General features: G+C 43.3%; 1 protein-coding gene across 2 annotated transcripts in view; it reads left to right on the top strand.

Moving 5' to 3' along the window:
• The first annotated feature begins 817 nt into the window (after positions 1–817).
• LOC121287417 (RNA-binding protein 38-like) overlaps positions 818–16921 on the top strand; it is a 47749-nt gene continuing 31645 nt past the window's right edge. Inside the window, exons 1-3 of one of the 2 annotated variants that reach the window (XM_041205277.1) lie at positions 818–1211; positions 10963–11086; positions 13265–13319. In XM_041205277.1, the coding sequence (XP_041061211.1) occupies positions 1044–1211; positions 10963–11086; positions 13265–13319 (347 nt within the window). In that variant the 5' untranslated portion in view covers positions 818–1043. Of the gene's footprint in view, positions 1212–6099; positions 6253–10962; positions 11087–13264; positions 13320–16921 lie in introns of those variants that run through there. The other variant, XM_041205278.1, reaches the window with a different exon arrangement.

The following is a 16921-nucleotide window of genomic DNA, read 5'->3' as shown; positions in this document are numbered from 1 at the left end:
TCCCCTGCTCTCCAACCTTCCCCAGGGACTAGAGTGTTATGTTCATTGTCAAAAGAGGTGGATCAGGAAGTTGAGCGACCTGGAGAGGCAGTAGAGTTTGTGGAGGGAATTCTAGAGTATGAGTGGGCAGGTGAAGGTACCAGTGTTAATAGTTTAATTGACCTGAGGGAGGAATATTCAAGAGACCAGAACCAGAAAAGTGGTGTTCTTTGTGGCTCAGTTAATAACTATTTTGTCCCACGCTGAGACTTGAACACAAAAATTCCAGGCTGATAGTCCAATGCGGTACTGAGGGGGTGTTTTGACTTGAAATATTAACTCCGTCTTTTCCACAGATGCTGCCAGACTTCTGAGTAATTTGTTTTTATTTCCGATTTCCAGCGTCCGCAGTACTTTATTTTTGTATCTGCATCCCCCAATCAACATGACAAAATCAGATTACTTGTTCATTTACACATTGCAGTTTGTGGGATCTTGCTGTGCGCAAAGTGGCCGCTGCAATGCATTCCCTGCATTACTCCAGGGATTACACTCCAAAAAAAAAGTTACCCATTAGCTTTGGGATGTCCTGAGATCATGAAAGCCTTTTTTTAATGTTGGGGTACAGTCCGCTGGAAGGGGACTGGGACTCGTGTAAACGGTCCAGACCCAAAGGGTTAAAAGTCGGTTGTTGTCGCCGCCTGGCCTGGAGGGCACTCCCTACCTTGGTCTGGGATTTCCAGGAATCTTTTGCTGAACAATACAAGTGCACTTGCTGCAGGCACGGCCCCTATTTTTTTTGATATAAAAGGACTACAGTTCCCATATTCAGCTAGCCAGATAAGACAGAGCCAATGAAGTAGCTGCAAGGTGGAGCTTAACGCTCAGTCTATAAGCGCTGCAGTCTGTGCTGAGTCGAGCGCACTAGCTGTAGAAGCTGTTGTGTGATTCTGTATGGACTGCCTGTGTTGAGCAGCGGGGGCTGAAGCTGCTCCAGCCCGGACTCTGTCTTTATCTGTTAAGTGCTCTCGCAGCCTCCTCTCGCCTGTACCGACCCTGACACCATGCACACCCTGCAGAAGGACACTACCTTTACCAAGATCTTTGTGGGCGGCTTGCCCTATCACACTACTGACTCGTCCTTAAGGAAATACTTTGAGGTGTTTGGGGACATCGAGGAGGCGGTGGTGATTACTGACCGGCAGACGGGGAAGTCCCGGGGCTACGGCTTTGTAAGTATCTGGAGAGTGGGGTGCACTCACAGAGCCTTTAAAGGGGGATTAACCAGGGACTTCGTGCTTAGTGGTGCCACTAAATGTTTCGCCTCTCACTGTGGGGTGGGTTGAGGATTTATAAACACGAGCAGCTTGTTTAAATGGGGGATGGTTCACTGGTGGACCCCAGCAGCCAGTGAGCTGTGTCCAACTCCCTTCCTACTGATCGCAGGACTGGACACAGTGAAATCATTTTTATCATCGATTATTGTGAGTGCCTGGCCCGCAGCTGAGTCTGCCACCGGTGATGTTAACTGCACTGAATCTGGAAACCCGCTTACTTCTCCTTTCTCCAAAATGCAGAAGTGACTGCTTGATTCTCAACCGATGTGATATTTGCTTTGAGAAACTACCACTTCTTGAAGCTAATAGTCAAATGAGAAGTTTAAAAAAAACCTGCCAACTTAGGAAATAGGACTGGGGCTAGCATGGAGTTGGTAACTCTTGTGTCTCTTAACTCCTGAGAGAACAGAGCAGGTGTTTTGTACAGTGAAATCTGTAATATATAAAAGAGAGAGACTCTCACACTAACCCAGTCTGGCTGACTAAACTTATAAATTGCATGGAAAGCCTCATAGTTCCACTTCCTGATTTAATTTTGCTCCACCCCCACCCCACCAGCAAATCCTATAATTATCTTTAAATTTGTTCCATGTAACATGCAGGTTGATTTTTTTTTCTTTGGCAGTAAATCTGTGTTTTGTGGTAAACGCACAGCTGCTGGCAGCATGCGGTGAACAGGTCTATATTTAACATTTTGTTCCCGCTCTCTGGTGGCTGTGCGAGGAGTGCAGACCTCTGATTGTGTTGGGGCAGGATGAGGAGCAGCCATCCTCAGCTAGGGAGGGGCTCCTCTAATGGTGTCTTGAATAGTGTGGAGCTGCCTGTATCGATGACCCATGCTGTGGGGGATGAGAGGGCACCAATGTTGAAGTGTTATCCTTGAGGTGAGCCAAGTGACCACAAACACTGATGGCCACAGTCTCACTATAGAAGGACAGTGATCTGTAGGTGTGGCTCATTTCCCCCTCAGAGACCAGGTGAAGATCAGGGACAGTCCCAGGAGCTCGGCCACAATTTGAAATGTAATGGCCAGTCTGGTACTTGGCACTCCTTCATGTTCTGATGTCCTTCTCCTGCCTAGGAACAAAGGGATCAAATTTCTCTTATAAATAGAACTGCTCTCTGAGCATGGCAGTGCTTGATGACTACCTGACCTGGGTGCCATTGGGTCTGACAAACATTCAGAGAACAATGTCAAGCTTTCCTCATGACTCTGTTGGTAAGGACAGTATGGTGTATCAGAGAAGGGGCAGTACCTGGCCTGTGCTCAGTGCACTGAGTCCTGCCAGAGAAACAGGAGAGGGATCTAATTGACCTCCACACCCACAGATTAGAGAGGAGTGAGGGAAAGAAACCAGTGATTCCTGCTCCAAATGGTTGTCCGATGACTTCTCACTAGAGAGTGCACATTTGTGGATGCCCTCTGCGCTACACCCCACAGTGGTATATATACTCTTTTGCGATAACTGTCTATGCTTGCATGTGATGAAGAAGGGTCGTTGGCCCTGGCGCAAATATTCCCCTACCTTCAGAAGGTGTTGGAGCAATGGAGAAAGTTCATTAAACTGAGTGTTTCCCTGTAATAATACTCTTTAAGATAATGGGAGGGAGCCTTGTTTAGAGAGAACGTGTCTTATTGTTTGGAGGTTTACCAAGCAGTTTATTCAGATGTGCTGTTTGAGTTTAGTGAAACTGAGATTCAATCAGCTAATTGTTGTACTTCTGCTGCCTTCAATCAATCAGCAAATATATTCATTAGTAACTTCAAAATAGAATAAATAAATACAGATGGTGACTGAGAAAATGCCCAGCAATCTCCTTTTTAAGTCATGTCTCCGGGGAACGGACTGGGAGGAGCTGACTGAACTCAGCAGTGGCTGTGAGTTGGATTAACGCGGAGGGACAGTCAGTAACATAGGTTGGGAAGGGTTACTGAGTCCCAGTCAATGCACGAGGATTAGATTTACAAGTAGAGATTCTACCGGTGGCCCTGGCTGCTTTGGAGCTAATTGCATGTATTTATTCAGCTTAGACTAGGCAGAATAACAGCCCCGTTCAGGTCATCTGGCCTCCCTTATGTTGTCAACTTCTGCTGTGCAAATATAAAATCACACAAAGAAAGTCACACAAAGGATGTTGTTTGTTTTCTATTTTTATGGCTCTCTACCAGCAATAGTCAATAATCCTGAGTTTCATATTTTAAAAAATACTTTTTAAAGGTTAGAATCAAATACTGCAGTTATCTAAGGAAAATTCAAGGGCTAGTTAGAACTAGGCCCAAGCTAGGCACGGAGCCCAAATCAGTTTATTCAGCATTGAAGGTTAATTGATCCACTAGGCCAGTAAATGGATTGCAAAGTCTCTCGTGCCATCTTTCCACACATTATCTTCTCAGGTACCACTTGCTTGCTGGCGATACTATGCGAACAGTGGGGTCTACCTTAAAAAGGGCACTGTTTTAGAAAGAACTTGCATTTATACAATGCCTTTCATGATCTCTGAATGTCCCAGAAGTTATAGCTAAGGAAGTACTTTTGAAGTGTATCCACTGTTGTTATGTAAGAAATACAGCATCCAATTTGTGCACAACAAGGTCCCGCAAAGAGTCACTTCTTTGGGATCGCCCCTCCTTCAACGGGTTTCTGAAAGTCATACAGACAAACACAACTCCTTGACCTTACAATTGCTAAGCAGAGCTTCTCAATGGAAGAAGCTAAAGAAAAGTGTGAAAATATTCTAAAACTTTTCATTATTCTAATATCCTCACTGCAAGTTTGTTCTTGTGTTTCCTGCATTATAACAGTGACTACACTTCAAAAATCAGAGCTTGCACAGCTTGTAGTGGTGAACGCAAGGCAGCTGAGACTTCATGCTGCTTCCTTTTTGTTATGGTTAACAGGTTGTTATGCTGACTGGGCTGACTGCACTTAGGGTGTTAGCTGTTCTGCACATCAGGCCTTTATCTGGCCTGAACAGAAGAGGTTTGTATCGCAGTACACTGTACAGCACTCTTCACAGCACAGTCACTGGCCTGTGTGGGCTGCTGGTGAACCTAAATAAGTGCAACTACGAGATAAGGCAGCAGCAGCTGAGGTTGTGATATGGTTATTTAGAGATTTTGTGGGCCTATTTTAAATGGACCTAAAGGGATAGCTCTGAGTTGCCCCATTGTCACCTGATAGAAGTGGCACCACTAAAATAATAAAATACCATGAGGTCTAATCAAACTGAGATGTTTAAAATAAAGCAGCAAACTCCCACTCCAACAACACCAAAGGAAACTTAACAACCAAATCATATTATTATTGTCTATTCTGTACTCTAATCCCTGTGGGTCCCACAGCTTGTGGAAGGCATCAAGGATGCATCAGGACACTGCATGCTTTTTCTCCAAGGCCACCCATGCTCGAACAAGGCTATGGAAGTGAGGCAGGCAGCCAGAGTGAGCACTCTCCTTCCCCACACTTTGCACTCTTGAGCTAGATTCTGTGGGAAAACTAAACGCAATGTGTGTTCCTAGATACCCTAGAATATTACAGCTCAGAAACAGGCCATCCAGCCCTTCAGTCTCTGTTGGTGATTTCCTCCATATGAGCTAGCTCATCTAATCTTGCTTTCCTGCTTGTTCTTCTCGTATTTTATAATATTCCTCTAGCTACCTAATTCTCTTTCACAACAAATTATGGACTCTATCAGCAGTGGTTTGAGGCAGAGATTACCTGTGTAAAATACTTTTCAATCTCCCATATTTGATAGTTTGTGCCCTTGTTACAATGTGTTCAGTTAATAGGAATGATCCACAACCTCGATCTTCCTCTGTTGCCTTCTATCCATCTTTGCTTTTCCCATTTTTAAAGCCCATTTCTTTCCCTGTTTTTCACTTTTTTGACATTGAGCTGCATTGACTGTAAAACCTTCTGTGACCGGTGTGCAGCACAGGATGAAAACTGAATAATTTGATTGCAGCTGTTCAACCCTGCGCTACTTCGACACTGTAATTATAGTTTTGGGAAATGTAGGACTGTAGCTTTAAGAATAATCCTGTGTTGTAAGATCACATGATCTGTGCACACCAATGCGTGAGCAGTGTGGGGAACCTTTAGGAGAGAGTTCTTCTTTAGTTATAGAGTTTGATGCACACATGTAACTGCTCCTGCTGTCTTGTAAATAAAGTTAAATGTGTCCACCAAGAAAAGTTGTCTGAAGATTAGCTCCATAACACTATGCTTCCTTTAGCTTGGTTGGACCTCACATTAGCTTGTTTTATTAGTGGTGCGCTCCTCGGATTGACGGAGCTCTTATGGTGCCAACTTGTGTCCTGGTGACACTGGCAGCACAGTGCCATGCTATTGGTCCAACTTGATTTGACCTGTGCAACATCCCAGCGTATATGGGCTCCTTTGGTCTTTCACGGTTTGTCCAACACTCTAATTTTGCCATCACCAGCAAACCTCAATATTGCTCCTTCAATTCCTCAAGTTCAGATCACTTATGATAGAGTGACCTCCTTGCTGACCCCGTCATCACTTACCATAAGTTTCTTTTGTGACAAACTTCCCTGGCCCTGTGGTTTGCACTCTTGTCGCTTAGTCACAAGGTTGTGGGTTCAAGACCACTCTGGAGACTTGAGTACATCATCCAGGCTGACACTCCAGTGCAAAGCTGAGAGTGCTGCACTGTATTTCAGGTGAGATGTTAAACCAAGGTCCTGTCTGCTCCCCGCAGGTGGATGTAAAAGATCCTGTGACACTATTTTGAAGAAGAGCAAGGGAGGTTTCTCTGGATTCTTCAGAATATTTATCCCTCAACTGTTATGGACCGTTAACGCTTAAAAGAAGAAATCTGAATACCCAGCAATCAACCAACAGAAAACACCACAAGATTTAATGTTGTTAAACAAAAGCAAACTTTATTGTATATCAAAAAATTAAACAAAGTAAGCACTGTTAATTTAGCACTTTAGCTTATAAAGACTTATGCTATAAACCCAGTTCTACTTTATATTTACCCCACACTGCTCCACCTACCCAGTGACTTCTGCCCAAGAGTTCCCTTGTCTAACAAAATCTTGAAGGTTCATTAACTTTTCCTGCACCCAGCCCCAAATGTATGCCACAGCCCTCTGGAAATTACTTTAATTATCCTTAGTATTCCACCTATTCTGATTTAATATTCCATGGGGGTCCTTCCATTAGCTTTTTGGCTATACTCTACCCTCCAGCTTTTCCTTTACCGACCTCACGATTGTGGATTTCTCAGCTACTTGTTCAGGCTGCCAGCAGATTTCCAATTGCTTTCCCACAGCTTTCCAAGCTAACTCTGCTAACTACTTGCTGCCAAACGGCTCTGTGAGGACCACTGTAGATTTCTTCCACTAGCTGCAAGCTAGAACAAATCTTCCAGCTGCCTTTCCCTCACAAAACCCAACTTGAACTACTTGTTTCTGTCGACAAATACATACAGATAAATTAAACAAAATAACCTTCTAGGCATGGCTCCACCAAGAATTGCTATCCCCATGGCAACGTGGCATTCTTTGGGATAATTCAACCAGAAATGCAAACGTATTACTTTATCTTCAACATAATCCTTTGGTTCTATAACCCATATGATTAATTTGTATTGCTAATTGATGTAATTTTCCTCTTTCCAGAATTGCAGACCCTGTTAAGGAATTCTCCTGTTTACAACCTGTTCTTACCTTCTTTTGATTTGGGAACTATATACATAAGACCTTCTACCTCTTCCGACCAAACCCAGAGATGGGATTATCATTGTTTAAGTTTTACCACTGACCTTGCAAGATGAACTGGTAGTGCAAATAGAAATAAATAAATATGATCTGATAGCCATTACAGAGACATGTCTACAGGATGCCATAGATTGGAACCTGAATATTGAAGAGTACATGACATTTAGGAAGGACAAGAAGTTAGGATAAGGTGGAGGGGTGGCTCTGTTAATTAATTATGGTATTAGCACATTACAGAGGGATGACCTAAGTTCAGGAAACCAGGATGTAGAAGCAGTTTGGGCTGAGATGAGGAATGATAAAGACAAGAAGTCACTTGTGGGAGTGATGTACAGGCCTCCCAACTGTATCTACATGCTAGGACAGAGTATAAAATAAGAGATAATGGGACCTTGCCAGAAAGGTACAACAATAATCATGGGGGATTTTAATCTACATATAGACTGGAAAAATCAGATGGGCAAAGGAAGCGTGGATGAGAGGTTCATAAAATGTTTAAAGAATATTTTCTTTGAACAGCACAGTCTGGAGCCAGCCAGAGAGCAGGCTATACTAGACCTGATATTGTGCAATGAGATAGGATTAATGGATAATCTCATAGTGAAGACACCCCTGGGTAGCAGCGATCATAATATGACTGAATTTTACATTCATTTTGAGGGAGAAACGAGTGCGTCCAAGACTATCATTTTAACTTTAAATAAGGCCAATTATGAGGGCGTGAAATGGCAAATGAGATTAAGGAATGTGTCAATAAAGGTTCATTGGCAGATATTTAAAGGGGTATTTCAGATTACACAGAATATATACATTCCAGTGAGAAAGAAAAATTCCAAGATGAGGGCCCACCATCCATGATTAACTAAAAAAGTTAAAGACAGTATCAACTCAAGAAAAAAGCATATAATTATGCAAAGACAGGTGGCAGGTCAGAAGATTAGAAAGAATATAAAGAACAGCAAAAAATGCCAAAAAGATTAATAAGGAGAGAAAAATCAGAGAAAGCTAGCTAGTATTTATAAAGACAGATAATAAGATTTTTTATAGATGTTTAAATAAGAAAAGGGTTAACAAAGTGAGCGTTGGTCCTATATTGTGCATCGGAGGAATTGATAATGGAAAGTAGGGAGAAGGCACATGAATTAAACAGGTATTTTGCTTCAGTATAGCTGTAAATCAGGAAATGGAAGGGAGGGAGGAACTTGGGAAAATTGCAATCACCAGGGAAGTGGTATTGAGCAAATTGTTGAGGCTATGGGCTGACAAATCCTCAGGTCCTAATGAACTTCATCCTAAGGTCTTGAAAGGAGTGGCTAGTGATATAGTTGATTATTGGTTTTAATTTTCCAAAATTTCCTAGATTTGGGGAAAGTTCTATTAGATTGGAAAATAACGAATGTAACTCCTTCATTCAAAAAGGGAGGGAGACAGAAAACAGTAAACTACAGGCCAGTTAACATCTGTCATAGGGAAAACGTTGGAAGCTATTATTAAAGATGCTATAGCAGGGCACTCAGAAAATTCAAGGCAATCAGGCAGAGTCAACATGGTTTTGTAAAAGGGAAATCAAGTTTGACCAACTTATTAGAGTTCTTTGAAGGAGTCACATGTGCTATGGATAAAGGGGGATATATTGTATTTAGATTTCCTGAAGGCATTTGATAAATTGCCACATCAAAGGCTATTGCAGAAAATAAAAGCTCATGGTGTAGGGGGTAACATATTGACATGGATAGAAGATTGGCTGGTTAACAGGAAGCAGAGGGTTAGCATAAATAGGTCGTTTTCTAGTTGGCAGGATATGAAGCGTGGTGTGCCACAGGGATCAGTGCTGGGCCACAAGTTTTTATAATTTACATAAATGTCTTGTATGAAGGGACCAAAGGAATGGTGGCTAAATTTGGTGATGACATAAAGATAGGTAGGAAAGTAAGTTGTGAAGAGGATGGAAGGAGGCTACACGGTGACATAGATAGGTTAAGTGAGGGGGCAAAGATCTGGCAAATGGAGTGTAATGTGGGCAAATGTGAAATCGTTCATTTTGACTGTAAGAATAAAAAAGAAGCTTATTATCTAAATGGTGAGAGATTGCAGAGCTCTGAGATTCAGAGGGATCTGGGTGTCCCACTGCATGAATCACAAAAGGCTAGTATGCAGGTACAGCAGGTAATTAGGAAAGCTAATAGAATGTATTCTTTCATGGTGAGGGGAACTGATTACAAAGGTAGAGGGGGTATGCTTCAGTTGTAAAGGGCACTAGTGAGACCACATCTGGAGTATTTAAGGAAGGATATAAATGGTTAGAAGCAGTTCAGAGAAGGTTTACTAAACTAATACCTGGAATGGACGGGTTGTCTTATGAGGAAAGGCTGGACAGGCTAGGCTTGAATCCACTGGAATTTAGAAGAGTAAGAGGTAACATAATTGAAACCTTTAAGATCCTGTGGAGTCTTGACAGGGTGGATGTGGAGAGGATGTTTTCTCTTGTGAGTGAACCTAGAACTAGGGGTCACTATTTAAAAATAAGGGGTTGCTCATTTAAGACAGATGAGGAGAAGTTTTTTCTCTGAGGCAGGAATGTGGGGTTGAAGTTACATTCAGATCAGCCATGATCTTATTGAATGGCGGAACAAGCTCAAGGGGCTGTGTGGCCTTCTCCTGCTCCTAATTCATGTGTTTGTATAAACACAAGTATAATAAACCCAGGCTTGTTTGAGTTGCATTTAGATCAGAGTTGCTTATCAGTTTCTTACCAGACGCCCCCATTTTCTGCAGCTAAAACTTTAATTCCTAAAACTAAAAGTTAACATTCTAAAAAAGAATTATGAACAAGATACAACACAACCAAACCACTAAAACAGACTACCTTGTCATTATAACATTGCTGTTTGTTGGGTCTTGCTGTGCACAAATTGACTGCTGTGTTTCTTACAAAAGTGACTATACTTGGCTGTAAAGTGCCTTGGGAAGTACTGAGGTCATGAAAGGCTCTATATAAATGCGAGTTAATTTTTTTTATACGTCCACTTTTCACTCTGTGCTTCACCCACCTCTCTTATCATGTGGCTACATTCCTCTTAATTCCATTTGCCATTATCTTTGCCATAAGTCTGTTATGTAAAACCTTATCAAATGCTTTTTGAAAATTCATATAATTTGAGTGTTTAACTCAGGGGTAGCGCTGTCAATTTTGAATTGGAAGTTCACAGGATCAAGCCCCACACCAGAGGTTGACACTTCACTGCAGTATTGAGGGAATTGTTGTTAAACCGAGGCCACATCTGCCTTCCTGGGGGGTGTAAGAGATCCCACAGCACTATGGGCTGTGCTGTCCGCTATTTATCCCTCTGCCAATATCACTATATCAGATTATCCTCTCTTTTGTCTCAGTGCTGTTCGCAGAATTTTGCTGCCACGTTTGCCTAAAAAAAACAAATTGGCTGTTGACGTGCTTTGAGACATCCTGAGTTTGTGAAAGACTCAATATAAAGAACTGGAGGCTGTTGGTATTAAAGACCCTCTCTATAAATGCGATGGTTCAGGTTCATTCTGTCCCCACACTATCCTGGTGTTGGGACATAGTTCATTGGAGGCTGAAGTGTCATCCTCTGCACTGCACAAAGAATGGTTTATTTCTGTGTGAGCTTGCGTCAAGAGCCTTGGCAGACTGGTGTTACTGACATCTCTGCTCTAGCCCAAGAGATTTGTAAGGCTAGTTAACACACTTCTGCTGGGCCTGGATCAGCTACGGTCAGCAATCCAGCCCAGGCCGTCCTGGATCAGCATGGCTCAATTTCCTAATATCTTTACCAGCTGATCCACCAAGGGAGCTGCGCGCAGTGGTTTGGTTTAATGACTAACAGTTTTGTTTGTTTATTTATTTATTTGTCGCAGGTCACCATGGCAGACAGGGTCTCAGCAGACCGAGCATGTAAAGATCCCAATCCCATCATCGACGGCAGAAAAGCCAATGTCAATCTAGCCTACTTGGGAGCAAAACCAAGAGCCATACAAACTGGTGAGTAACCAGCCTCTGTACAGAGAAGCTGCCCTCCTGAATATTGAATACAAGAACTCGTCTTGTGCATCCCTGAGTCTGAGATATGTTGTATACAATGACACTCCCTTACCTAAATGGCTGAACCTTTTTCACCAGTCCTACTCCCCGCCCAGTGAACTTACTTGATAGTTGTCAGACTGTTCTCTTGGCTAAAGGAACCTAGACTCCTCCCAGGGAGCACCTCTTTATGGAGCAGGTCACAGGTTGAATGAATTCTGTAGATAACTGGGTCATGAGAACATGCAATTTTGTGTGAAGCCCATCACGGAAATGTTTACCTTTAGCACCATTGTATAATGAGTGACCTCAGATCTGCTGTCTGCTTTACACCCCAATCAGAGTTGAACAATCCTACCCGTGCAGGTCAGTCAGTTGACATCTTCTCCATTCATCTCCAGGACCTGAATGCAAGTCAGACTGGTGGAGATGCTGGTTTTAAGTGTTATGTGTGTGGGAGCCCTGAGGCATTTTTGCCACAGTGTCCTATGGTTGCAGATCCCTGACAAAAGGCTATCTCAAACCCAGCTCAGAGAGGCATCAAGGATAGCTGGTGTGGGACAAGGTGTTGGGAGGGGCATTAACACTGGGACTTGCAGCAGCAAAGTGATGGAAGGTGTTGTTAATGGTGCTATCAAGCGGCACTTGCTTAGCAATAACCTGCTCACTGACACTCAGTTTGGATTCCGCCAGGGCCATTCAGCTCCTGACCCCATTACAGCCTTGGTCCAAACATGCACAAAAGAGCTGAAGTCCAGAGGTGAGGTGAGAGTGACTGCCTTTGATTTCAAGACAATATTTGACCGGGTGTGGCATTAAGAAGCCCTAGCAAAACTGGAGTCAATGGGAATCGGGGAAAACTCTCTGCTGGTTGGATTCATACCTGGCACAAAGGAAGACGCCCATGATTTTTGGAGATCAATCATCTCAGCTCCAGGACATCACTGCAGGAGTTCCTCAGGGTAGTGTCCTCGGCCCAACCATCTTCAGCTGCTTCATCAATGACTTTCCTTCTATCATAAGGCCAGAATTGGGGATGTTCACTAATGATTGCACAATGCTCAGTATCATTTGCGACTCCTCAAATGCAAGCAGTCCATTCTCATATACAGCCAGATGTGGGCTACATTCAAGTTTGGGCTGATAAGCAGCAAGTGATATTCACGCCACACAAGTGTCAGGCAATGATCATCTCCAAAAAGAGAGAATCCAACCATCTCCCCTTGACGTTCAATGGCATTACCATTACTGAATCCCCCACTATTAATATACCGGTGGTTACCACTGACCAGCAGCTGAACTGGGCTAGCCATATCAACATCCTGAGGGTTACCATTGCTCAGAAACTGAACTGGACCAGCCATATAAATACTGTGGCTACAAGAGCAGGTCAGAGGCTAGGAATCCTGCAGTGAGTAACTCACCTCCTGACTCCCCAAAGCCTGTCAACCATCTACAAAGCACAAGTCAGGAGTCTGATGGAATACTGCTCACTTGCCTGGATGAGCGCAGCTCCCACAACACTCAAGAAACTTGACAACATCTAGGACAAAGCTGCCCATTTGATTGGTACCCCATTCACAAACATTCACTCCCTCCACCACTGACGTGCAGTAGCAGCAGTGTGTGCCATCTACAAGATGCACTGCAAGTAGTCACCAATGCACCTTAGCACCTTTCAAACCCATTCCCACTGCCATCTAGAAGGACAAGGGCAACAGATAGATGGGAACACCACCACCTGGAAGTTCCCCTCCAAATCACTCACCATCCTGACTTGGAAATATATCACCGTTCCTTCATTGTCGCTGGGTCAAAATCCTGGAACTCCCTCCCTATCAACACTGTGGGTGTACCTCCACCACATGGACTGCAGTGGTTCAAGAAGGCAGCTTATCACCACCACCTCAAGGGCAATTAGGGATGGACAATAAATGCTGGACTAGCCAGCGAAGCCCACATCCCATGAAAAAAAAATCAAGATTGGGGCCAGAGTAGGAAGAGCTTTATTCCATAACACCCCTCCATTGTGCCACCCCTCCCCTCCCACCTCCACAAATATGTATCTGGCTCTGTCTCACAGTATTGCATTGTTCTCTCCTGCAAGTTTTATTCATATCTGATCTATTTTGTTTTCAGGATTTGCTTTGGGCGTCCAGCAGATTCACCCAGCTCTGATCCAGCGTCCCCTTGGGTAAGGGAGAAAAACATTTGTTTTAATGGCTCTATATTAAAGAAAGTCTTGCATTTATTTAGCGCCTTTCAAGCTGTCCAAAGTAGTCTGCAGCCAGTGAGGTTTTTTTTAGTGCAGGCTCTGTTGTAATGTAAGGAATGCAGCAGCCTGTTTGCCCATAGTAAAATACCACAAACAGCAATGTGATAATGACCAGATAGTCTGTTTTAGTGGTGATGGTTGATGGATAAACATTGGTTAGGACACTGGGGAGAACTCTGAACTTTGAATAATGTCACGGGATCTTTTACAACCCTGCAAGACCTCAGCACCACCTGCTTATTTTGTGGGTGGGCAATAAATGCTGACCACATTCCTAGAATGAGAAAAAAAGTAAGATGGGACTTCAGTTTAACACCTCATCCAAAAGTTGGCACCTCCAACAATGTAGCACGTCCTCTGTATTGCGCTGGGGTGCCAGCTTGGATAATGTGCTTTAGTCCCTGGAATGGGCCTCTAACTCTCAACTTTCTGACTCAGAGGTGAGAATGCTACTCCCTCAGTTATGGTTGACACATTTACAGCTGTTAGCAAATACAAAACATGGCCTTACGAGGTAGGGATTGAGTTGTAGCTGAATCAGGGGACAAGCTGAGGCCCTGGGAACAGAAATAGCCATCGAGCCTATTATTCAGTTAGATAATGGCAGCTCTGTATCTTAGCTCTGTTGGTCCATCATGGTTCTATAACCCTTAATACATTTGCCTAACTAAAATCGATCAATTTCAATTTTGGAATTTTCAAATAACCTAACATCATAGATCTCAGGAAGAGGGAGTTCCAGATTTCCACTACCCTTTGTGTGAAGAAGTGCTTCCTGACATCACCTCTGAATGACCTGGCTCTAATTTTAAGGTTGTGCCCTTTCATTCTGTACTCTTCCAGCAGAAGAATTATTTTTCCTATCTACTCGAACATACCCCTTATCTCAGCAATACCATTCACAGATATATTTGCTCATTTTTTCCCACCCCTCTCTCTCTCTCTCTGTTCTTAATTTTGATGGGAAATAGTTGCTCAGTTTTATTAGCACTGAGTACACAGCACTGCCTTCCCATTCCCAAAGGAGCCGGATAATCCCTTGTTTTTGAGTGAAAGTTCAGATGAATTCACACTAAACTGAACCTTTCACATTGCATTAGATATTCAGGCAGAAGGAATGTACAGACTGAATTCTGTGGAGTCTCTTGTGTGTTTGTCTAATCCATCTTCCTTTCCTTTTATATTGTGCTATTTCTCAGAGGCGGAGAATCCATTCGGAGTTGCTCCCAATGGTTCTGGCTGTTACATTACAGAGCTTCTGACGTTTAGTGCCTTGGCTGCGGAGTACTGAGCCATAATGGTCAGGAAAACCCCAGGCTCAATTCCTGGTTTGGCTGGGACCAAGGTCCAGATGCTGCAGCTGGGGCATCTGTGGGCTACGGGACATGGTGTGACAAGTGGGGAGAACAGCTAATGTTCCTGCTCCTGATGACAACCCACTGACCCTTGCATGTGTATCTGTGAGTCTCTTGGGCTCTGCTGTGATGGTGTCACAGTCGAATACCCTGCTATACACTCATTCTCTCTGCTCACATATGAGGAATATTTCCTGGGGCCAGTTACCACAGGGTTGATACCCAGTTCCCAAAGATGTCTTGGTGTCTCCAATCTGAGTTGAAAATTGGGAAGGGGGTAGTTTTAACTAAAAATTCTGACGTGAGTGCAGCAAATGCTCCTCCCGCCGGTCAGTGATTCACCATCAGACTTTGGAGTGAGTTGCCTTGGAAACAGTAATGATACTACGTGGACATGCTGTAATATCCTATCCAGTCCAGTTCATTGGCTCAGCCAAGGTGATTATTCAACTCGTGGAAATTCCTGTCAAGGGATGGGCATCCATCCAACTGCATATTCATGGAAGGAAGAAAGGACTTGCATTTACGTAACGCCTTTCACAATCTCAAAACATCCCAAAGCACTTTACAGCCTTTTAAAATGCAGTTATTCTTGTAATGCATAACAGCTAATTTACTGTTTGCCAACAGCAGAGTGCCACCATTAGATAAATGATAGTTAATCTGTCTGCTGATGCTGAAGGAGGGTGGGTGGTGGTAAATGCTAGCCAGGACCCAGAGAAACCCCCTGCTCTTCTACTCATGCTCTGGGATCTTTTAAATCCAGCTGAAAGGGTAGACAGGGCTGTGATTTAATGCCTTAATTGAAAGCAGTCCCTCAAACTCAAACCCTTGACCTTCAGACTCTGAGACAGAGTGGGGTGGTGCCAATTGAAACACGACTCAGTAAAATGGTCCATAGCTCTCTTGGTATTGTATTAATCATACAGGCAATCGTTCCTTCTCCCTGCAATCTACAGCTTTTTAAAGCACAAGATCGCGGTCACCCATATGACCCTCTTACTATCTTTCCTGCCCCCTTCAAGCTTGGCATGTCCTGCATGATGGGCGTTGGCTGGTCACCTGGCTTTTTAAACAATCAAAGTCCAAACCTCAGGGCCTCTAAGTTGCACTGTTGCTGAGCTACAGTTTCCCATTATTTATGCTGCCTGCCAATCTGAGTAGAGCTTCTCATGGCACTGGTTCTAAAGGTTAGGTTGTACTGTACCATGCTAGCCCATGCTTTATTCCCAAGGAATTGCTGCTTATTCCAGATTTGTTCATCGTGAAATTTGGTGGCTGTGTATTCTTGAGCATGGTTTTTAGAACTGCTTTAACTCAACCTTCTGCTACCATTAACCAAAGGCACACTCCTTGTGGAGGTCATGAGAATGAATTGTCACTGATTTTTATCTGACTAGTCTACCTAAGATTTGTAAACTCTCTCAGCATTTACAATACCTGTTTGAGGACTTGTCCCTTGTTTCCTTTTTCCAGAATAATGACATATTGAGAACCTCAAGTTTTTTTAGTCGTTTGGTAGTACAGAATTTGGGGGTTGCTGAAGAAGGAGACAAACTGTTGAAGCTTTTCATCTTGCACTCATCAGGACAGATACATGAGATTTGGCGTACTTGCAGGACAAAAAGCTTCAACAGTATTTTTTTTTCTCAGCAATATTGTCGCTTTTTAAAACATGTTCCTGAGATGTGGGCAAAGCTGAACTTATCACCCATCAGTAGAGTCAATGTGAGACTCTGGTCATGTGTCGATCAGGCTGGGATGGGAGCAACTAATTCTCTTCCCCTGAAGGGGACTATGGATCAGTTACAGAGTTTATGTTTGGTGCCAGTCCATTAAATGTCCAACTTATCTTGGTTTGAACTCATCATCTTGGGATTGTTAGTCCAGTGCAACGACCATTAGACTGCCTGTCAGAAATGTGGCAAACAAGTTTTGAAGTTTTGGATTGTTTGAAAAGAAAAACTAGTGCCCAATGTAACCTTGTGGGAGGCCAAAGACTACCACCGTGATAAACCAGCAGGCCCGCCATCACCTTCCCAAGGCATTGAGTGATGAACAATAAATGCCAGCTTTGCCAGTGATGTCAATCTTCTGAGATTGAATGCAAAGCATATTTCAATCTGCTCTGGAGTTGTTCGCAATGGTATTCTGACTGCCATTATA

The sequence above is a fragment of the Carcharodon carcharias genome, chromosome 14 (assembly GCF_017639515.1).
Source record: "Carcharodon carcharias isolate sCarCar2 chromosome 14, sCarCar2.pri, whole genome shotgun sequence".
Classification (NCBI taxonomy): domain Eukaryota; kingdom Metazoa; phylum Chordata; class Chondrichthyes; order Lamniformes; family Lamnidae; genus Carcharodon; species Carcharodon carcharias.
The sequence above is the reverse complement of the archived record's forward strand: the minus strand, read 5'-3'. Positions and strand labels throughout refer to the sequence as shown.